At 49.2% G+C, this 24,104-nt stretch overlaps 1 protein-coding gene across 5 annotated transcripts in view; it reads right to left on the bottom strand.

Annotated features, from left to right (window-relative positions):
• Nucleotides 1–21,498, bottom strand: part of SEPTIN6 (septin 6) — an 80,686-nt gene extending 59,188 nt beyond the window's left edge. For all 5 annotated transcript variants that reach the window (XM_033202107.1, XM_033202105.1, XM_033202106.1 and 2 more), the window contains exons 1-2: nucleotides 21,154–21,498; nucleotides 3,566–3,680 (exon numbers count right to left, since the gene is read on the bottom strand). In XM_033202107.1, the coding sequence (XP_033057998.1) occupies nucleotides 3,566–3,680; nucleotides 21,154–21,183 (145 nt within the window). In that variant the 5' untranslated portion in view covers nucleotides 21,184–21,498. The remainder of the gene's footprint in view (nucleotides 1–3,565; nucleotides 3,681–21,153) is intronic.
• Between the last annotated feature and the right edge of the window lie 2,606 nt (nucleotides 21,499–24,104).

Here is a 24,104-nt window from a genome sequence, read left to right as displayed (position 1 = left end):
ATAACCTTGGCCCAAAATGTGGGTTCTCTGAGCAAGGACAGGGTGGTGAGCACAGCAAGAGGGCAGGATGCATGCATTGCAGGGTTTTTTGGAACAGGGATGAAATTAACCCAGTCGGAGCTGGCCTATCCAGTGGTTGCACCTGCGGGTCTAACACAGGAGCTACAGAGGCAGCCATTTCCTGAAACTTGACAAGTGGGGAGCAAAAGAGAGTCTGTGACTCCTTGAGGATGAGAGCATCTCCTTCCTACTCCTCCCCTCTTGGAGGGTTTGTGCTGGGCACTTGAGCAATTCCATCCCAGCAGGTGCAAGTGGAAGCAGTTGTAGCTGTACAATGCCTAAGTGGAAACTAGAGGATGGGGGATTACTATTTCTCCCACCCACTTTGCCTTGAGCTTGGCTGCCTCTGGGCCCTAGGGGAGCCTGTGCTCCACATATCAAATTACCCTACACTTCCACCCTCAGAGATCCATTTCAATTCACATGGCCTCTTCCTAAAGCTTTACTAGCTCACCCAATCGCACTGGTTGCAAGGTTGCTTAGAGTGGGTCTGTCATTTCTCTTCTCATCTCAACTTCAGTACAGGTCATATGGAGTTCTGGGAAGAATGCCAAGGGACTCTGATATGTTTGTGCTGAAATATTGTGGTAATCAAATATTAGGTGAAATAAGTTGGCCATCAGCCAAAGATTGGAGCTCTTGTTAGTTAAACAGAGATTTGGCAGTGCTAACATTGGATGTGATAGTCTTTGCACTTGATGTCGATTACTATGACTTCTAGTTATTTTACATTTTTCTCCAAATAGCACCTAATGATAACCATTAGTTAGACTTTCAGCATTTGAAGAATTAACAGCCTAGATCTGGACTCTAAGGCCCTCGATGTGTAATTCTGTGAAGCACATATTTTCTTTCTTTCTTTTTTAATGTACTGCTTTGTTCGCTAATGCCTCCAGGTATATTTCTCTCCCTATGAACAAGGACATGCATAGCAGAAGTCACATCTTAAAAATTTTTAAGTTTGAGTATAAATCTGTTGATTGAAACTGAAGCACATATTTTCAGCTGATAGGTTCCAAAGTTGATGTGGGCCAGGCACGGTGGCTCACGCCTATAATCCCAGCACTTTGGTAGGCCGAGGCAAGTGGATCGCTTGAGCTTAGGAGTTCGGGACCAGCCTGGGCAACACAGTGAGACCTCATCTCATCTCTACAAAAAAATGAGCCTGGTCACATGCCTGTAATCCTAGCTACTTTGGAGGTTGAGGTGGGAGGAATGCTTGAGCCTGGGAGGTTGAGGCTGCAGTGAGCCTCTGCACTACAGCCTGGGTGACACAAGGACACTTTGTCTCAAACAACAACAACAACAAAACCAAAGTTGGTGTGTGGGAGTGAGCCATTTAGCTAGGGAGTGAGCCCAGCTTGTGGGAAACAACTGCCCATCATCTGTTCTCCACTTGTCCTTGAATGTGTAGCAACTCTCTTACAAAAAGTGACCTGAAAAAGAATGCTGGGGATAGAGGAAAAAAAAAAAAGATAAAGAGCCCAAGAAAAGGAATGACCTTAGTGAGAAAACAGAATTTCTAGGCTGGGCGCGGTGGCTCACGCCTGTCATCCCAGAAGTTTGGGAGGCCGAGGCAGGCGGATCACTTGAGGTTAGGAATTTGAGACCATCCTGGCCAACATGGTGAAACTCAGTCTCCACTAAAAGTACAGAAATTAGCTGGGCGTAGTGGCAGGCACCTGTATTCCCAGCTACTTAGGAGGCTGAGGCAGGAGAATCACTTGAACCCGGGGTGGAGGTTGCAGTGAGTTGATATCGCGCCACTGCACTCCAGTCCGGGTGACAGTGCAAGACTCTGTCTCAAAAAAAAAAAAAAAAGAAAAGAAAAGAAAGAAAAAACAGAAATTATGAATACATTAAAGAGTAAAATAACCAATTTAGTAGTAGTTCAGATCTACTACATGAACAAGTTCCCCATACACTCCATACAAAAATAAAAGGCAATTAGCAAAAGTGTTTGAGTGTTTCAGCCAGTACAAAAACTGACTTTATTCTGGTATTTATCTCATCATTAAGGTTCAGAAGGTCACTGAAAATATGCAGGTATGCTTTCCCATGCTACAGGGTGAAAATTATATGCTATGATCATGTTTGCAAATTTGGGATATTTAAGATCTAAGAAAAAAAAATTTTTTTTTTTTTTTTAAAGACAGAGTCTCGCTCTGTTGCCCAGGATGGAGGGCAGTGACGTGATCTCGGCTCACTGCAAGCTCTGCCTCCCGGGTTCACGCCATTCTCCCACCTCAGCCTCCCAAGTAGTTGGGACTACAGGCACCCGCCACCACGTCTGGCTATTTTTTTTTTTGTATTTTTAGTAGAGACGGGGTTTCACCATGTTAGCCAGGATGGTCTCGATCTCCTGACCTCGTGATCCTCCTAGCCTCGGCCTCCCAAAGTGCTGGGATTACAGGCATGAGCCACCATGCCCAGCCAAAGATATTCTTAAAGAAGGAACTGTTATCCCTCCTATTTGTTTGATTGGTGCTCAGTGGTTTCCAAAGTGCTTTCATGTGCTCAAGAGATGTTGCTGGCAGCAGTTAAGAGAAGCAGGGGGAGGAACAAGGGTTCAATCAGGCCTGAGTCCTCATTATGGTGCCACTTCTTCTGTGTTGCTTCAGTTAAGTCCCTTATCCTCCCCAAGACTGTGTCTCCACCTGTTTCATGAGGATACAAATGCTACTTGCTCTGCTCACTTTGCAGAGTCCTGGTAATGTCCAAAGAGCTAATGTGAGAAAGTGAAAAGTATAATGAATGGTTCCTGTGACATTCACTCATTCATTCATTTCACAGATATTACCGCACTCTACTTGTGCTGTGATTAGCAGATAGAGGGGGCTAGGATCAGTTCCCATTGTTGAGATTAAATGTGTAGGTAGAAGCCAGGCACAGTGGCTCACACCTGTAATCCTAGCACTTTGGGAGGCCAAGATGGGTGGATTACTTGAGCTCAGGAGTTCAAGACCAGCCTGGCAACATAGTGAGACCCCTCTCAAAAAAAAAAAGTCTAGGTAGAGAGATAGGTAAAGGGAATAAAAGAATGTTGCATACAGCTGTGTGGTGCCTGCACTTGAGCTCAAACTAAACCAAGCACAGCAAAACTACAGAGGAAACAGACCCAATCCACTGCCCACAGCTGGTGGGCAGGCGTTTTTCCTCAGCTATCCCCTCCCTCCCAATTCTGCCCTGGCTCCTGTCTTCTGTAGCCAAAATGAACTCTACAGCCGTACTGAGTCAGCCAGCTCCCTTACAGAATTTCCACTGGGTCTCACATAGCTCAGTTTCCCCCCAAGATATGGCCCTATACTCTGGTCTGGCCAGGGGAAAAAAGTAATTACAGCCATCTGCTTACAAAAAACAGGCAGAGAGATAAAAGAAGAGGAGAGAGACACTCTCGCAACTAAATCAGAATGACACACTATTTAACCTAATTACCTGCAAAGCCGTATCCAGCCATTAAGGATCCATATTCTGTAATAGAATTTCCTGCTATGGAAATACTCACCCACGCACAGGATGTTGAAGCAGAAGCCCTGGCTGACGGACTTATTCACCAGCTGGTCAGGCAAGCTGTCAAACCCCACATGTCCAGCCAGGGGGACAGTTCGGCAACCTTCACCCTAATTTGGAAGGAGTGGGGAAGAAAATGAAAATGTGCTTAAAAGCAGTCTGGGTCTCACTTCTCCATCCAAATGTTCGCCGTGCAAGGAAGTCACACCCGTCCAGGTCCAGTGTGTCATCTCTTCCCTCAGCTACTCCCTGCTCCAAAGCAAAATGGCCCGTCAGCTTGGAAATCACAGATTCCTGGAGACAGGCATCCTCTAGGCTCAATAGTGAATGTCGCCACAGCTCCAGAGAAAATTACAGAGGAGCTTATTAGGGGCAGGAGAGTGGAGTCAGGGGAGGAGAATGCTGGCACTGGAGGTTCACAGACTTGGGTTAAATCTCCACCCAGTCATTTACAAGCTGAGTAACTTGCTGAGACTGTTCCTTCCACATCTGCCATCTGAGATAATATGGCATATCTTAGAGGTGACTGGGAGCCTCAGAAGCGCTAATACATGTAACGAGCTTAGTACATGCAGAAGTGTTCAGTATTACGAAGAGGGTTTAAAAAGCAATTGTTGGGCCGGGTGCGGTGGCTCACACCTGTAATCCCAGAGGCCGAGGCGGGTGGATCACTTGAGGTCAGGAGTCCGACACCAGCCTGGCCAACATGGCGAAACCCTGTCTCTACCAAAAAAACAAAAAGTAGCCGGGCATGGTGGCAGGTGCCTGTAATCCCAGCTACTTGGGAGGCTGAGGCAGGAGAATTGCTTGAACCCTGGAGGTGGAGGTTGCAGTGAGCTGAGATCATGCCACTGCACTCCAGCCTGGGCAACAAAAGCGAAACTCTGTCTCAAAAATAAAATAAAATAAAATAAATTATTGACTGGCAAAATGTCTTACACCTGTAATCCCAACACTTTGGGAGGCCAAGGTGGGCGGATCACTTGAGGCGAAGAATTTGAGACCAGCCTGGGCAACACAGTGAGACAACGTCTCTACAAAAAAATCAAAAATTAGCTGGGCATGGTGGCATGTGCCTGTGTAGTCCCAGCTACTTGGGAGGCTGAGGTGGGAGGACTGCTTGTGTCCAGGAGGTAGAGGCTGCAGTGTGCTATGATGGCACCACTGCACTCCTGCCCAGGCGACAGAGCAAGATCCTGTCTTAAAAAAAAAAAAAAAAAGCAATTGTTCCTCTCTCTAGGACACTTTGAGGATCTACAAAGGCAGCGTAGTATAGAGGTTAAGAGCAGAGGCTTTGAAATCTGGCAGGTGTGAGTTACAGCCTCATCTCCGCCACCTCCTGGCTGTGTCACCCTCAGACAAGTTACGTAAACTTCTCAAGTTTTCCCCATCCATAAAATTGGAAACTATTGAGTAGGAGTGTGAGGATTATACAGGATCACGCTCCTCAAGCCCTTAGCATAGTGCCTAGCATGTGGTGAGCATTCAATCAGCAGTAGCTGCTGTTGTTATTCACTGTGGGGTTATCGTTATACCCCCAGCCTAAAGGGTACTGCATGGAACACTGTGGCTCCCTATGGCTACAAGAAGCTGCCTCCGTGCTTCTTTGGGTCCCTTGACTCCCTAAGGGTCAGCCAAGCCACTCCCAGCCCTGGAAAGCAGAGGGCCTTTGCTTTGCCTGCAAGACCCAAAGCTGCTTATAGTTAATGATTTTACAAAATAGGAGGAGCCTCAAACTGGGACAGGATTCCAAGGAGCCAGGGGGAAGCATAAAAGGGGCCTGCGTGGACTCAAGAAATGTGCCAACTACCAACCAACGGCCACAGGGGAGGGGAGGGGACAGGAGAGAAGGGTAGCTGGAGACAGCCAAGTTGACAAGAAGTGAGTACTATGTAAGGAGTCAGTTTCTGTTGGGTGGGGCTGCACCAAGCTTTCCATAACTAGAAAGATGCCAAGAGCAATCCAAGAAGGGCATGGTTAGTGCCAGGAGGCCCAGCCCAGCATCCCAGGCTGCACTAAGCAGACAGCTCTTCTGCTGGGCTGGACCAGTTTTTAGACTAGGTCCATAATAAGAGCACATTTTCACACTGAAAGGGGTGGGCTGTGAGGGTGGAGGAGCCTCTCAGCAGCCAACTTTGTCAGAACTGGCTCCCAGATAGCCCCTTCACACAGCTTTAGCTCTCACTCCCATCAGTGTCACTGGATCCTCTGAGGGCAAGCAACAGGGCTAGTGCCCGTGAATGCCATGTGGCAAGTTCATTACCCTCACACGTCTCACCCCACACACTCCCAGTGGAGAACTCTTAACAGACAGCCCATACGCCATCATTCAGTGAGAGTCGGCATATTTTCTGCCCCAGGGGGCCCCCTGAAGACAGCTGAGGCTGGGTGCAGTTGTTCACACCTGCAATCGCAGCACTTTGGGAGGCCGAAGTGGGCGGATCTCTTGAGCCCAGGAGTTTGAGACCAGACTGAGCAACATGGCAAAACCCCACCTCAACAACAAGAAAAATACAAAAATGAGCCCCGCATGGTGGCGGGAGCCTGTGGTCTCAGCTACTCAGCAGGCTGAAGTGGGAGGATCACCTGAGCCCAGGAGGTCGAGGCTGCAGTCAGCCATGATCTCGCCATTGCACTCCAGCCTGGGTAACAGAGCAAGACCCTATCTTGGCCGGCACGGTGGCTCACGCCTGTAATCCCACCACTTTGGGAGGCCGAGGCGGGCGGATCACGAGGTCAGGAGATGGAGACCATCCTGGCTAACATGGTGAAACTCTGTCTCTACTAAAAATACAAAAAATTAGCCGGGAGAGGTGGCGGGCACCTGTAGTCCCAGCTACTCGGGAGGCTGAGGCAGGAGAATGGCGTGAACCCAGGAGGCGGAGCTTGCAGTGAGCGGAGATCGCGCCACTGCACTCCACACTCCAGCCTGGGCGACAGATCGAGACTCTGTCTCCAAAAAAAAAAAAAAAAAAAAGCTGAGCCTCATGAGTGGTTCACATCACTCAAGGCTTTGTTCTACATTCACCCCTTTCTGCTTCTCCTTCCCATTTCCCCTTCTCTTTATTAAAGCAAACAAAGTAAGATGCAAGATTCCCACTGCTAGTTCTTGGTCCCCAATGCTGCAGGGGAGTCAGGGACATGAGAACTAACACGCTTTCTTAAAGGAGCCTCCGATGTAGCAGGCATCGGAAATTGAGGTGGACTCAGAGTTGAGGTTTCCTGAGCCAACTGTTATCATCCCTGGCTGCCTCTTCCGGCCTCCAACAAATTCAGCACCATGATGCTTCAAGTGCTCCAAAGCCAAAAGCAGAGGAAATGAATTTTCAAACTGAAGACAGTGGAAGGTAGTGGAAAGAGCTTCACACCTTATTCCTAAAGATTTACTCCATTGCCAACAACTTACCAAACACCTCCCATGTCCCGCCATTATCTCCCACCTAGCACAGTGCTGTAAAGAGCCCTAAAAAGCAGAAGAAAGAATTTTCTTTTCTCTTTTTTTTTTTTTTTGAGGAGTCTCTCCCTGTCGCCCAGGCTGGAGTGCAGTGGCGCCATCTCGGCTCACTGCAAGCCCCGCCTCCCGGGTTCAAGCGATTCTCCTGCCTCAGCCTCCCAAGTAGCTGGGTGCCCACCACCACACCTGGCTAATTTTTTGTATATTTTAGTAGAGACAGGGTTTCGCCATGTTGGCCAGGCTAGTCTTGAACTACTGACCACAGGTGATCAACCCACCTTGGCCTACCAAAGCGCTGGGATTACAGGCGGGAGCCACCATGCCTGACCCAAAAGAAAGAATTTTCTAAGCCCTAAGAAGCAGAAGTATGGACTTCATTTCCTAAGCAATGGGATTTGGAGGATTTTGAGTGATTTGAGCAGGGAGGGCCATGATACAGGGAGTGTTTTTAAAAGATCACTCCAGCTGCAGGGTGTTTGCTTGATTGGACAGACAGAGACTAGGAGCAGGAAGACATAGGAGGAGATAACTCCAATAATGTTGAGCCAGCAGAGTGACATCCAGGCATTGCGACAATAAATGCTTGTTGGTGTGAACGGACCTGACTTGGGGCTCAAAGAGAAGGAACAAATTTGAGAGATGTCTTAAAGAAGGGATGAGCCTCTGCCGGGCGCGGTGGCTCACGCCTGTAATCCCAGCACTTTGGGAGGCTGAGGAGGGCGGATCACGAGGTCAGGAGTTCAAAACCAGCCTGGCCAAAATGGTGAAACCCCATCTCTACTAAAAATACAAAAATTAGCTGGGCGTGGTGGCGGGAGCCTGTAATCCCAGCCACTCAGGAGGCTGAGGCAGGAAAATCCTCGAACCCAGGAGGCGGAGTTTGCAGTGAGCCGAGATTGCACCACTGCACTCAGCCAGCCTAAGGGACAGAGAGAGACTCTGTCTCAAAATAAATTAATTAATCAATTAAAAAAGAAAGAATGAACCTCAAGGAGTGATTGGGCAGAGGGAGCAATCGCAAAGGTCTAAGCCCGGGAGCTCAGACTGACAGCACTATGGAGAGACACAGAAAAGCCAGCAAAAGACGCTTGTTTAGTGGGGATGACAAGGGGTCTGGTTTCAAATTAGCTGTTACTAAAAAAAAATTACATTTATCAGATTTTTTATTTTGTGGAAGTAATCAATGTTCTCTGTAGAAATTTTAGAACCTACAGATAATAATAAAGGAGAAAATCAAAATCAACCATAATATCACTCTCCAGAGATAAACACTGTTAATTTTATTTATTTATTTTTTCGAGATGGAGTTTCACTCTTGTTGTCCAGGCTGGAGTGCAGTGGCACAATCTCGGCCCACGGGTTCAAGCGATTCTCCTGCCTCAGCCTCCAGAGTAGTTGGGACTACAGGCGTGCACCAGCACGCCCAGCTCATTTTTGTATTTTTAGTAGATATGGGGTTTCACCGTGTTGGCCAGGCTGGTCTTGAACTCCTGACTTCAAATGATCTGGTCGCCTCGGCCTTCCAAAGTGCTAGGATTACAAGAGTGAGCCACCATGCCCAGCCACTGGTGACTTTTAGAATCCTTATTTCTTCTGTATCTGTTACCCAGGGTCCAATACACCTAAATTAACTGAGGGGTTTGGGGAAGAAGGGACATGGAACCTGGTCAGTGTGTTTTTCTTGCTAACTGGGATTTAAGCAGTAAACTTTTTGTCTCAATCCCTGTAGCTAAGAAAGCTTCAAAAATGTATTTGTGGCCGGGCGCGATGGCTCATGCCTGTAATCCCAGCACTTTGGGGGGCCGAGGCGGGTGGATCATGAGGTCAGGAGTTCAAGACCACCCTGGCCAACATGGTGAAACCCCATCTCTACTAAAAATACAAAAATTGGCTGGGCATGTTGGCAGATGCCTGTAGTCCCAGCTATTCGGGAGGCTGAGGCAGGAGAATGGCGTGAACCCAGGAGGCAGAGCTTGCAGTGAGCCGGGATCATGCCACTGCACTCCAGGCTGGGCGACAGAGTGAGACTCTGTCTCAAAAAAAAAAAAAAAAAAATGTATTTGTATAGTTCCTACTTTAGGAAATCCTGTCTGGCAAACACTATGCACCCGTGCTTTGATGAATCTTATAAGATGTCAAGGTCGTCATTATGAATATCGGTCCGCATTGTTCAGAGTTTAATACGCAAAAGTAGAAAGGACACGACATTGAACTGAATGTACACTGACCCCAGCACAGCCCCTGGAAATTTCTCCCCTCCTCTCTCTTACTAAATCTCTGATATCTTATCTCTTTCCTCTTTCTCCTTAAGGTGGCCTGATTAACTGAGAGCCTGATTACTTTGACTGCAGTAAATTGAATGCTCCTTGACTACAGTGTGCCCAAGAGGAGATGGAACCGGCAAGTTGGCCCAGCATGTCTGACACGAAATCTCAAATTTTCATCTGTAGTAGCCGGTGGTGCCATATTACCATACTGAAGGCCTGAACTGAGATATTGGAATGGCCAAAGTCACCATTTTAAATTGCACTTCTCTCTTAACCCTGCAACCTCCTCTCAGAATCTGTACGAAGATCTATTACAAGGAAATTTATTATAGCACAGTTTATAATGCTGAAAAACTAAAAACAAACAAACAAACAAAAGCCAACCTAAATGTCCAACAATAGGAAAATATTTAACCAAATTATGGTACATGCATATTCTGGAATATTCTACATCCATTAAGAAGAATGTGGTAGTTCTGTATGTACTGATGTGAATATCTCCAAGACATATTATAAAACAGAAAACAGAAGTTATAGGGAGACTGTAATAAAATAGAAGAAAATGGAAGTTATTACATGACTGTAATCCCAGCATTTTGGGAGGTCGAGGCAGGTGGCTCACTTGAGCCCAGGAGTTCGAGACCAGCCTGGGCAACACAGCAGAATCCCGTCTCTACAAAAAATACAAAACTTAGCCAGGTGTGTTAGCACACACCTGTAGTCCCAGCTACCCAGGAGGCTGATGTGGGAGGCCTGCTTGAGCCCAGTAGGTCGAGGATGTAGTAGGCCAAGATTGTGCAACTGCACTCCAGCCTGGGCAACAGAGTGAGACTCTGTCTCAAAAAAAAAAAAAAAAGAAAAGAAAAGAAAATAGAAATTGTAAACCGTAAGCACAATATGAGCCCATATATCCCCCAGAAGCCCTGTATATGTGTATTTGCATGTAAATGTATGTGGATACACAGAAAGAGGACTGAAAATACAGCCACCAAACCCACAATCGTGGCTACCTCAGGGGAGGGGGATGGAAATAGGGGCTCAGTCAAGGGAGTAGTCAGTATGCTTCCCTGTTGTTTGACTCTTTTATAGCACGAATGTATTCACACGTTACCCATGTAATTTTTAAACATTTTTAATATAAGAAAGAAGAGTTCTCACTCAACTTTGCAGCAGGGGTAATTAGGATGCAGAGTCTGAGAGGAGCTAAAAGGAAGGCAAAATGAAAGAGTGCTCCTGAGAACTGGGAGAGCGCCCCACTCCCCTCCCCAATTACATTTCCTGTTTTCTCCTCATCTGCAGTCACCTGTGGTTTTGAAATACGTTATACCACGTTTCATATCACAGGCAGAAACACTGCTCTCTTTCTCTTCCGCCTCCTCTCCTGAGGACACACCAATTTTGTCTTTTAATTGAATATTCGTAAGGTTCACATTATCAAGAACAAGTTATGGCGGTTCCAGCTGCGCATCTTTCTCTCATGGCTGTTACTGAAAATAAAGAGTCCCTTAAGCACCCAAGTAGCTCACCTCTGTCCCCCACTCCCCTCGGCCCCTCTTCCAACCTCTGTGATAGTAAGCAAGCTGTATTTGAGGCCCCTGGGAACTGAGGGTGCATCTGTGTCAATGGAGAACTTCCTGCCTCTGTTTCAAACCAGGGTGGCTAATGACAGCAAAAAGTTTGAAACTCATTGCTGATGACTAGGCTGTCCCTAAACTTTCTCCTCTGGCCATTCCCATCCAAATGCCAGGAAGTGGCCAGGTGTAGTGGCTCATGCCTCTAATCCCAGCACTTTGGGAGGCCAAGGCGGGCAGATTACTTGAGGCCAGGAGTTCGAAACCAGCCTGGCCAACATTGGGAAAACCCATCTCTACTAAAAATACAAAAATTAGCCAGGCTTGTTGGCTCATGCCTGTAGTCCCAGCCAGTTGGGAGACTGAGGCAGGAGAATCGCTTGAGCCCGCGAGGCGGAGGTTGCAATGAGCTGAGATCGCACCACTGCACTCCATTCTGGGCAACAGAGGAAGACTGTCTCAAAACAAACAACAAACAAACAACAACAAAAAAAATGCTAGGAAAGGAAAGAAACACTGAAATTGGACTCTCTTCAGTCACCTACTGGTGGGCCCAAGCTCTCACACCTTCCCTTTCTCCATTTCCACTCCCAGCCCCGAACACTGATCTCTGAAAGACCCTGCAAATCTCCAAGGCTATGAAATCCGTTTCATCACTTCAGTGATACATGATGGAATATTAAGCAGCCAAGAAAAATGTTTTCTAAGAATATTTAATGACAAAAGGAAATGCTCACCAAAGGCAAACAACAGGGAAACCAACCTGTATGCACAGGGTCATCCCAATGATGGGGGAAAAGTATGCATTTTTTAAAAGATTAGAAGAACACATGCCAAAATAATGTCAGTGATTTATTTTGGGTAGAGAGATTGTAGGTGACGTTGCTTTTCTGGGTTTTCCAAATGTCCTACAATAGGCATATTTTACTTTTATAAACAGGGAAGATGTTATTTTTTTTAAAAAAGATTCTATGATGATACTTTCCTGGGTAGGAAAGTGGCCTCAGATATTTTAGAAAAATCTTGAACTACAACCAAAAGTTGCTTGACAATTTGGGTCATCAGAGCATTAGCTTTCAGGCAGTTTTATTGTATATAAAACATTTATTTTGCCAGCAATACAATAAAACCCTCTTAGTCTCCTTATTATAACTGCCTTTTTATTTATTATTTATTTTTTTGAGACAGTGTCTCACTCTGTCACCCAGGCTGGAGTGCGGTGGCACGATCACTGCAACCTCCCCCTCCTGGGTTCAAGCAATTCTCCTGCCTCAGCCTCCTGAGTAGCTGGGATTACAGGTGTGTGCCACCACATCCAGCTAATTTTTGTATTTTTGGTAGAGACGGGGTATCACCATGTTGGCCAGGCTGGTCTATAACTCCTGACTTCAGGTGATCCACCCGCCTCGGCCTCCCAAAGTCCTGGGATTATAGGCGTGAGCCACTGTGCCCAGTCCCCTTATTATAACTTATTATTATATATAATATATACATAACTGATAGTCATACAGTATAATTTCTTATTATAATGATTCATGTGAACCAGAAGTCAAATAATATATCCTGAAACATGTAGCAAACAGTCTTGATGAAACAATCAGGTAGCTGATAGCTTCCTCTGCTGCCTCCAATGCTGCCAAGGATGCCACTGTATTATCAGTCATAAGAACCATATGGTCATAAGAACCATAAAAGCACTGATAAGTTCCCAGAGGTTTTTTTTTTTTTTTTTTTCCCGAGATGGAGTCTCACTCTGTCTCCCAGGCTGGAGTGCAGTGGCGCGATCTCAGCTCATTGCAACCTCCGTCTCCAGGGTTCGACTGATTCTCCTACCTCAGCCTCCCGAGTAGCTGGGATTACAAGCACCCGCCACCACAGCCAGCTAATTTTGGTATTTTTAGTAGAGACAGGGTTTCGCCATGTTGGCCAGGCTGGTCTCGAACTCCTGACCTCAGGTGATCCGCCCACCTCAGCCTCCTAAAGTACTGAGATTACAGGTGTGAACCACAGCGCACGGCCAAGTTCCCATAGGTTTTAAAAACAATTCTCAAATGCATCCAACACATCAAATATCAGAATGTCCCTCATGCGAATTAAGCCAGGCTAAGAGGAAACTGAGTAGTAGCAATGCCCTATCCTGGGAAAGAGAAATGTCAGGGCTGTTCTAAGGAGAAATAAGGCCTGCATAAGCTGGCAGCACCCCCAAGGGGCCTCAGAAATGCCCTTCAGTTGGGGAGCAGTTGTGCTGAAGAAGTACAAGACAGACTATCCTTACCAGACAGAGGAGGAGGCCCATTTTTGGCAAATCCAATAGATGAAACTGATTTTAATACACAAGATAAATTCCAGAGTGGCTTTTCATTCTATAAAAGGATTCACAGCAGGATTCCATTAAATAGCCGGCTCTCCTACTGCATTGAAAGCAGGATTCAATAGACAAACAGTCAGCTGTCATGTACCTTTATAGGAAGACAATAGCTATCTACACCTACATGGACAGGCAATATCTGAAGGGTTGTTTCTGTTCCACTTACTGAGAGCCTGCTGAGCTAAAAGCATAGACCGACCTTCCCTACAACTCTCTCCCCACCCAGCTCAAGGGGTCAAAGCAGGGAAGGGGTGGGGTTCAATTCTGCCACCTCATTCGGAAGCAGACGCAGGCAAGGACCTAAAAGAAATGAGGCTGGAGAAAAAGGAAACGTAAGCACCATACGATGTTAGAGCTGGAAACGCCCTTAAAGATCACCTAATCCAGCCCTTTCGTTTCACAAAAGGGGAAACAGAGACTCACACAGAGGAAGTGACTTGGCCCACGTCACAGACTGATTTAGTGACAGAATAGTGCTAGGATCCAGGCCCCTGTCGAGCCAACGGCCACTCTCAAATGGAAAAGCTGACTCAAGTGGCACATGTGTTTCTTTATGCTGGTAAAATTCCGGGACATTGAGCTTCTGGCTTGATGCTGGTCAGGGGCAGAAGGGTCAAGGAACCGAACCTGGAAACCCGTGAGCTCCCCAAGGTGGTTCTGGCCCACAGGAGGCAACTGAAGCAGTCAATGCGGTGCAAGGCATTCATTGTGTGTTCCTGCTCTCTACTCACTTCCCCACTTTTCCCTCCCGTTTCCCTCTCGTTTGACTGCGGCCTAAGCCTCAGCCTGGCCAGCTGCCCAGTTCTGTTTAAGAACCCCAAGGCTAACACAAGCCTAAGTCTAGGTCAAATATCCCCACCTCAGGCCAGGGGTGACCCTTGCTCAGGGTGAGTGAAACATTCCCACAAAAGCCAGCCAGATTCTCTGGAAGCCAGGCAGTTGAAAGAGAGTTTTCTAGGTGTTCTGGCTATTGTTACCTCCAATCTGCTAAAAAAGAAAAGGTTTACCCACAGGCCTCTGGGTGAATGCCCAACTGCCCTCTGGGGAGCCTGAATTTGCCTCTGCCTCCATCTGGTCTTGTTTAATGGGGATCTGAAAAAACCCAGTTCCTGCCTCCGCGCCAGTGTTCAGAGCTGGGGGCCTCCAATGTGAAAGGAAACCTAACACGACCTCACACCTCATCAGGGCCAGGAAAACAGAGTTCTGCCCGTGTTACCCCAGGGCCTTCATTCCGGGTCAGAGAGGGCCACGGCAGGGGAAACCTGAGCCCTGAGGCCTGTCGCTGAGAAGACCTGCAGATCTTTTCCCTGGTCACCTTTAAGTGAGTGGAACGGATGACCCAACTCCAGGGCCAGTTGAGAGCCCGCTGCATAATTCAACAGATGGCTGCCTCTAATGAGAAGACACTGAAGAAGAGGATAACATTATTTCTCACCCTCCTGAGCATGTGGCCTCCTTCCTCTGTGCAGGCAGCAGAGAAACCCACGGTTTCAAATCCCAAGAGCAGAAGCCTCCTCCTGCCAAACCGAGGAGGAAGGGTCTGTGTTTCTAATTTATTCTGCGCCCCCCGCTCCAGTTGTTACTTAAAATAATCCATCATTACATGGCTGGTGGCTCCAAGATTTTTATTTAAAGCAATATGGAGAAGAAAAAAAAAGAAAGAAAAAAGAAAACCCACACAACCCGTGACTGTGCTATATTGGATTTAAGCTGAGAATCTTTTTAATATCAGAGAGTCTCCGAATCACCCTAGTATACTCTTCCCTGGGTCCTATGGGGGTGCTGAGGGAGTGTAGTGAAAGAGGGGGAAGAGAGGCCATGGCAGGATTTTGATTTCTTAGAAACATCATGAAAAGACCAGTGTTTTTAAACAAGGAATCTGTGTCATCTGGTGGATGTTTAATTGTATCACCCACTGACCAGCAATAGCACTTCGGACTAAGTAACTTGGTCTCCCTACACGCATTAATAAAGAGAACAGTAATACTTGTCCAGGAAGCCATTGGGGAAAATGAAATCATACAGATGGAAGCATTTTGAGATAGTTGAAAGAAACATGTTACATCTATCCATGGCTTTCCTTCTTTCTTTCTTTCATCTGTCTTTTTTTTTTTCTTTCTTTCTTTCTTTTTTTGAGATGGAGTCTTGCTGTGTCGCCCAGGCTGGAGTGCAATGGCGCAATCTCGGCTCACTGCAACCTCCGCCTCCCAAGTTCGCGCCATTCTCCTGCCTCAGCCTCCCGAGTAGCTGGGACTACAGGTGCCCGCCACCATGCCCGGCTAATTTTTTGATTTTTAGTAGAGACGGGGTTTCACCGTGTTAGCCAGGATGGTCTCCATATCCTGACCTCGTGATCTGCCCACCTCGGCCTCCCAAAGTGCTAGGATTACAGGCGTGAGCCACCGCACCCGGCCTCACCTGTCTTGAATGTAGTTTTAATGTACATGCAACTAAAAGCCCTTCTCAATTGCTTATGCTAATGTTAAACCATGGCTCTGATCATCCAAAAACCCAGGCCAGTCCAGAAATCAGCCCTACTTAGTTTGGGAATACCTTTTTCCAGAGTGCTTATCTTCCTAATTAGTTTTGCTCAGGCTAATGCAATGGGTTTGCTCCCTTATAGCACACAAAGGCAGGGGCCATGCTTGGTAACAAAGCCAGCAATTAATAGAAAATTTACAGCAGAGACTCCACAAAGTAAATGCTATGCACACGACTGCAGATCAAAATCACATTAGACGATACAGACAAATCACTCTGCTGTAATGTAGTTTTGTATTAAGAACACCACTAACACTCACATTTCCAGGATTTAGGATGTGAAGAGGAAACAGGGCTTATTCCTGCCTTTCATCTGGAAGCTCTGAGAGGACAGAGTTCCTGTGTGCCTTGGCCACCACTATATCCCCAGCACCTGGCACAGGGCCTGGCCGATTAGTGCCCAGTGAATATGTGCTGAAGGAACGAATGAAAATAAAAGTGGGTGAATTGGCAAATGAAATGTTCCCAACCCAGTAGCAGATGTGAGATCTCACCCACCTTCACACCTACCCATTTCCTATTTGAAGCCCTCAGGAAGCCCTTCCTGTCATCCTTTGCCTCCATTCACTGCTGAGTTAGGTTCCCTTAGTAATGAAATCTCATGGCAGGCAATCACTCTCCTGTGTAGCACTTATCACAAAGATAATTAGATAGTGATTTGTGTCTGCCTCCACCAGTTCCTTGAAAGAAGGGACCATGCGCATTTGGGGGGCATTGTCATTCTGTCCACTTTTTATTTTGAAAAATCCCAGGCCGGGTGCTGTGGCTCACACCTGTAATCCCAGGACTTTGAGAGGCCAAGGCGGGCAGATCACAAAGTCAGGAGTTTGAGACCAGCCTGGCCAACATGGTGAAACCCTATCTCTACTAAAAAAACAAAAATTAGCCGGGCATGGTGGTGCACACCTGTAATCCCAGCGACTCGGAAGGCTGGGGCAAGATAATTGCTTGAACCCCAGAGGCGGAGGTTGCAGTGAGCTGAGATCGCGCCACTGCATTCCAGCCTGGGCAACAGAGCAAGACTCCGTCTCAGGAAGAAAAAAAAGAAAAGAAAAAAGAGACATCCCAAACACACAGAAAAGTTAGCAAATAATGTAATGACTGTTCAAAAAACCCTCAAATTTAGAATCAACATTTTTAAATATTTGGGGCCATGTCAACTTTCTTCCATGTTGTATCACCAATAGAGCTAGGTAAAAGGGTTTTGCTTTCTGTGTTTGAGGTACGATACTATCTTTAGTGGGTGGTGGTAGGAACGCCTGAAGCAGAGACCTCAAAGGGAATCAAAGGGTAACTGCCACGTGATGATAGCAAAACCAGAGTGCAGCAGCAATCTTTTCGCCACCTGAAGACAGTTGCTCTGAGACAGTTGACCCAGACCAACCCCAGCTAACTTTGTAGGGCAAAGTTAGCCCCTGCAAGTTCATTTGGGAGAACGACCACTACCTACATTGCCACTGGAGAAAGCTCCATTGTTCACATTGTGGGACTAGTTCAAGCCAGAATCATTCAGATGCTCTTTGTATGGGCCAGCATTTACAGTCTGGATCCCAGAATGCAACACTGAAAGGAACAGCTTATTAAAAGAGCCAGCACATGCAGCTTTTGGGGGCTGCCCTGTGCCTTGGTTACCTTGGACAAGTCATGGAACTTCTCGAAGTATATATCAATAGCAGCCCAAGCCACCTCATAGGCAGGAGGTGAGGTGGGCCATCCCAAAGATCTATAGTTCTTTAATTATTTCACATTGTCCACAATTTGTCACTCTAACTAGACTATAAGCTTAAAAGCCACGAACGTTTTGTTTTGTTTTGTTTTTGTTTTTTTGATATGGAGTCTCGCTCTGTCGCCCAGGCTGGAGTGTAGTGGCGTGATCTTGGCTCACTGCAAGCACCGTCTCCCAAGTTCACCCCCTCAGCCTCCGGAGTAGCTGGACTACAGATGCCCGCCACCATGCCCGGCTAATTTTTTTGTATTTTTAGTAGAGATGGGGTTTAACCATGTTAGCCAGGCTGGTCTCAATCTCCTGACCTCATGATCCGCCCCCCTCGGCCTCTTTTTTTTCTTTTTTGAGACGGAGTCTTGCTCTTTTGCCCAGGCTGGAGTGCAGTGGTGCAATCTCGGCTCACTGCAACCTCTGCCTCCAGGGTTCAAGCGATTCTCCTGCTTCAGCCTCCTGAGTAGCTAGGATTATAAGCACGCGCCACTACAGCCAGCTAATTTTCGTATTTTTAGTAGATACGGGGTTTCACCATGTTGGTCAGGCTGGTCTTGAACTCCTGACCTCATGACCCGCCCACCTCAGCCTCCCAAAGTGCTGGGATTACAGGTGTGAACCACCGAGCCCAGTCCGATCACGAACGTTTTTTAAAGCCTACTACCTTTTTTTGTCCAGTTGACAAGGGCTAACCATAGTGCTGGCCACATATCATTCAGTCAAATAAATATGGACACAGTGGAGAAATGATGTTGTCACACCAAACCTTTGTGGTGTTCATTCAAATGGGATGGACTTGTATTATGTGCACCAGAATTGAACTTCCAAAGTTGGCTGCATGCAATATAAGCCCTACCCAACAAGCCTTACCCAACAAGGCTTGTTTTAGTCACTAAGGATGTTTACCCACAGTGACTCTCAACTGACTCTAGAAAGAACACAACCACTGCTTACACACACATACACACACACACTAGGGCACTTACTCGCATGGTACCACGTCTCAGAGCTCATTAAAAATAATTCCTGGCCGGGAGCGGTGGCTCACACCTGTAATCCCAACACTTTGAGAGGCTGAGGTGGGCGGATCACAAGGTCAGGAGTTCGAGACAAGCCTGGCCAACATGGTGAAAACCCGTCTCTACTAAAAATACAAAAACTAGCCAGGCGTGGTGGCGGGCACCTGTAATCCCAGCTACTCAGGAGGCTGAGGCAGGAGAATCACTGGAACCCGGGAGGCTGAGGTTGGCAGTGAGCAGAGGTCGTGCCACTGTACTCCAGCCTGGGCAACAGAGCAAGACTCCATCTCAAAAAAAAAAAAAAGAATCCTAAGCTAGCCACACTTAGGTTTATTCTCCAGTCTTCTGTTCCCAAACCCTGAATACATGTTCCCTGGAGGAAACAAGCAGCAATCAGATGTCCAAGGTCTCCTGAGTTAATTCCGTCTTCCCTGGTGAATTAAAACTTCTTGCAGACACAAAGGAGAACAGAGAGACAAATGACACATAAACAGGAGCTTCACTGGCTGGGGGAGGGGGGCATGGAGAGTGACGTCAGTTTTCCCAGAAACCCATTTATCACGATAACAAGGTCTCGAGTGCTTAGGCTGCTCTTTCAGCTTCAGAATCTGGCGTACAATTATGTTCTTCATCATACAGTACGGCAAGGCCAGCCAGAGCAAACTGGAGCCATGCAAAGCAAACCAAGTGGTCCTAAACCACCCCCTCACCCCCATTTGCAGAACAAAGGGCATCTCTGGGTTGCCTGAGTTGTGCCTGAGGTGAACCACACACAATCTTCTGGAATGTTCCCCTTTGCAACATCTGCCCTGCAATCCTAATCCAGGCAAGAGAAACTGGTGAGAATATGGAGGACAGGTCGATGCAAATTCATTAGCTGACATGAAAAATCATTAGCCTCATTTTTGGATGGAGCAAGTGTAATCCCAGAGATTAATATTCCTCTATTTCAGCTATACCATCTCTGAAATGCAGGTAACCAGGAGCAGAAAAGCCACAGCAGAGAAGAGGAAGCCCTCAAAACACTAAAGCAATAAACAATGAGAGTGCCAATCTTGGGGGAAGAAAATTCTCTCAAATTCCATCATCACAGAGAATGTCTCCTGTCTACTCCTGGTCCTTCCACATCATGACTGCATAAAGTGCACTGTGCTAGGGTGTGCAGGGGGTGGAGGAGGTTCTGAAGAAATGATCCTGCCTTTCCAAACAGGGGCAAAAGAGAGGAAATACATTAATACATATTCTGTAGAGAAAATACTATCAGATTCTGGCTTCAGATTTTGAAAAATCAATTTCAATTACACCAAATACCTAGAGGCTGTTTTTTTTTTTTTTTGTACTGTAATTGCCTTGCATGAACTATTTTCCTAAACAAGTAAGCTACAAGGTTGAAAAACATTTTTATGTGGTTCAGAGATTTTCGTCAAGTAGCATTTGGTGTCATGGGATTTGACCTACCTCTGTCTCCCACTCCTTCCTCACCTCGGGGTGCTGGTGGGCTTCTTAAAGTCCCAGATACCCATGGATGAATAGACAAGCTAGGGTGTCCCCCCAAATGGAATTCATCGCCCTTTGCAACCAAACTTCTGGTCTAAAAAACAAACATGGAGCCTCAGGTCACTTCAACATGGTTTCTCTACATATCCCAGGCTGGAAAACTTCAGTTCTTTAAATGAAGATTTTTTTTTTTTTCCCTGAGTCGGTCGCCAACAAAAAAAGAGACAGCACCGCTTTTGCGAGTCTCACACTTATTTTCCTGAGTCTCCATAGAAAGAAGCCAGCTCCACAGGTTTTGGCACACAAGCCCAGTTACACTGAACAGGCACCCGAGACAGATCCTCAGAGGCCCGCTCCAAAACATGCCAAAATACGCAGCCAGCCACCTACAGGCCAACCAACTGCACCCCACACTGACGCACAAATGAGACCCAGAGGCACACAGCACAAGCAGACAGAGAGGCGTTCGGACACACACCACAGAGGTGAGCACACTCAGAGAAACAGGCGGACTTCTTTGGGTCACAGATAGAACCCCGGCGACGCCGCCGCCCGCCCGGGAAGACACGAGCGCGCGCGCGTGCACACATACGCGCACACCGATACACATACAGACGCAGTCACATATGTAATGCATATAGAGAAACCTTATCCCAGCCAGTCACCTCCCCGCCCCCCTCGCCACTCACAGCCTTCTGCCCCAGGCTAACCCCAGCCCCGCGCCTCTTTGCCTGTGCCGTCCCAGGTCACAACGGGCAGCCGTGCGCAGGGGCGCGGCAAGGCCAGGGTGCCAGGGACCTGGAGGGCTCGGCGGCTCCTACGGCCATTCATTCGGCAACGCCCCAGCCGTGGGGCCGCAGCTGCAGCGAGGGAGGCGGCGGCGCTCACTGCGGCTCTTGGGCAATGCAAGTTCAGCCGCCGGCCCGCAGGCTTTGCCAGCCCCACTGCCGCCCCCCGACCCCTGCGCGCCACCACCGTTTTCCGGGACTGGTTGGGGGACTGAGCTGCTGACCCCGGGAGCAGAAGTCCCACCGTGCCCTCGGCTCCTGGATGCTGCCACTGCCCTCGCGATGTGGGGGCAGCGGCCAGGTCTCCTTGACCCTCCCCAGGCCCTCGGCCCTGGCCCTGGCACCCAAGCTCTGCACTTACCACCTGGCGAGCTATATCGGTCGCTGCCATCGCTCCTGCGTCCGCCAGGGCTGCCACGGGTGCCGCCGCAACGGGAGCTACTGCACAGGAAACAGAGGAGCTCCTCCGACAAAGAGAAAGTGTTACACTTCGGGCGCGACCAAGTCCGGTGGGGGGAGGTGCAAGGGAGGGGCCCCCTCGCCGCTGCTCCAACCCCAACCTCCCCTCTACCGCCCACCCCTTGAAAGTAGGGTATGGAGAGGGGGCGGATTTAACGCGCCGCTTCCCACTTCGGCCAGCCCAGTTCCAGTTCTTCCTGCAACCCCAGCCGCAGGCTTCTGCGAAGGGGGGCGGGGGCTCCCCTCTGTGACCACGTCCTCTGCCCCCCCCCGCCACTTGGCTCCGTGGTACGTCCCGACCTCTGCTGAATTGTCACACCCCCCTGCTCTCCTTTACATCCCTAAGTCCCCAGACCCCGGAGGCTGGAAGGGAGCCCCCGCCCCTCCCCCCTCCCATGCTCTGCTCAGCGGCCGAGCTCTGCAGTTCTCCTCCCGGCCCCCGGAACCCCCCTTCCTTTCCACCGAGATCCCAGGGTGCTTAGATGGGTGCGCCTTGGCTGCTGGAGTCTCGATGCCCCACTGTCGTGTCTCCCTCCCCCCATGGCCCGGGAGCGCAACTGAGGCCGAGGTGCAGGGGAGGCCTGAGGCACCTGCCGCTCCACAGTAGAGCTTAACAAGGGGGCCGGTGGGGGGAGCCGCACTGCAGTCCCGCAACTGAGCTGAGCTGTGGCATGTGGGGTCTGAGGCTAGAGGTCTTGAGACGCTGCTTCTGCCCAGGGGTTTCCAAGCCTTGGGTGCTGTGGGCTGTAATTTCGTGGAGCCAAGCTCACCACCTTTGGGTACGTAGTACAGACGGAACCCACGCCTCCTCTCTCCGACCCAGCCCTAGACACTCAGCAAGACCAGAGACTCAGACCACCCAACCCTTCTAGTACCAGAGGAGGGGCTGGGGATGAAGGTTCCCAGCTCTATGGAACGAGATGGAGGGGCGGGTGACGGGGAGCGGCCTCCAGTCACTCTGTCCCGCCCCCTGATTTCTCCTTGACCCTCATTCAGCCCAGGACAAGGCGACCAATAGGGTGCAGAGGAGAGAACTTCCGAAGGCAGGAGTGTGCCCGCCCGCCCTCCTTATCCCCCGGCCCACCTCCGCGGGTCCTCTCTCGTGGGCACCTCTCCACTTCTCCGGCTCTGGCGCCCTCTCCTCTCTCCTGGGACTGGCCTCTTGCTAACTCCATGTCACTGGAGCACGCTGGCAGATTTGGCATGCCCGAGGCCCCAGCGGGAGGGACAGTACATTCCACTCCTCAAAAGGGCAGTTTCCCTGCTGTGGGAGAGAGACCTGGGCCCGCCAGAGGGACCCCAGATGGGGAGGGGATGACAAGCCTATGGAGGAAACCCGGGCCCAAGAGGGGGCCCCAGTGGAGCATGGGAGATGACCCCGTAAAGGCCCAAGGCTGGCGCAGCTGAGGGGGAGGCAGGAGAAAGGAAAAAAGAAAAGTAGGAACCAGGGAGAGAGAGGAAGACCCAGAGGCCCTGGTCTCGGAGAAGTCAGGGAAGACAAGAAAATGGAGTGGCCAAAGAAGAGCATGCCTGGCACTTGGTTCCACCTGCTGGATGGAGCTTCTCACACGCTCTCGGGAAGCCCTTTATGTATGTACCCTGTGCGCCTGGAGAACAAGGACTCAGCAAACGCATCCCAGGGCCGAGTGTAGGGCCTCGCAGCCAGGAGGCTCTCCGTTAAGCTGAGGGCAGAGAATTCGGAAGCGTGCGTGGGGGGCGGGGATAAGGAAGTAGAGACACAGTGAGGGAATAGCAGTAAGGACAGTCATGAAGAGCCAAGTATTCAGGGAGCGCCACTGTGCGCCTTCATTGTGCTGGAGACCCAGGAGCGGCCTAAAGAAAAGAGCCTGGCACAATCAGGGTTCAGTGCAGGGGAGCTCCGTGAGACAGAAGGCGTAGGCCACAGGGCGGATGGCGGTGGCAAGGAAGAGGGGCAGCTGGAGTCTTTCAGACCCTCTGGAGCTTTGGGGCAGGGCCTGAGCCCTGGATTGGATTGGCAGTGACACGTGGGACCAGGGCTATATCTGAGGAACTACGGTGAGGCTTGGGCCCCAACCGGATGGGGGCGGGGAGTCAGAGGTGACTGGCGGCTTCCAGGCTGGGTGTCTGGGACAGGGCTCTTCCCTGGCAAAGGCTAGGGCGAGGTGGACTGAAAGGGCCTGAGGTTACTAGCCCGGATCTGGACTTGGGGTTTGGGTGGTGGTAGGACAAAAGGGGAGAATTTGGAAGCCAGAGCAGAAAGCTGCTGCCGGAGCGGGAGGGGACTGGCGGGCTGCGGGGCTCCCCAGGAATCCCCCACGCGCTTCCCCGCCCGCCTTAGCACTCCTCGCGGATTGAAGCTCCGGAATTACCGGCCCAGCGCTGGGGGGCACCTGAGCACGGAATCCTTGGTGTCTCATCCATATGCCCCATTCGGCCCTCCGGTTCCTGGAAACTGCCAGAACCTCACTGCGGCCTCCTCTTCCAAAACGCTGAACCTCGAAGACCTGAACCAAGTGCTTAATTCAAGTCTTCTGGGACCCTTTGTTTCCTCCAATACCTGTCCCTGTGACAAGCCCCTCCTGGGGCCTGGGCCTCCAGCCTCCTTCGATGGGGTGTGGGTCAGTGTGTGTGTTGGTCTTGATGTGTGAGTAGATGTGTCGGTGTGTTCGTGTGTATTGTCAGTGTGTGCTAGCTGTATGTCTGTACATCTGTGTGTCAATGTGTGTGTTGGCATGGGTTTACTTGTGTTTGTATTTGTGGTTGTGTCTGCCAGTGTGTGTCCATGTGTGCATGTTGGTGTGTTTTGCGGTGTTTCAGTGTGTCAGTGTGTGTTTTGGCATGTGTTGGTGTGTCAGTGTATTTCAATGCATG

The sequence above is a fragment of the Trachypithecus francoisi genome, unplaced genomic scaffold (assembly GCF_009764315.1).
Source record: "Trachypithecus francoisi isolate TF-2019V2 unplaced genomic scaffold, Tfra_2.0 Lachesis_group6, whole genome shotgun sequence".
Taxonomy (NCBI): Eukaryota; Metazoa; Chordata; class Mammalia; order Primates; family Cercopithecidae; genus Trachypithecus; species Trachypithecus francoisi.
This window is presented reverse-complemented; position numbering and strand designations above follow the sequence as displayed.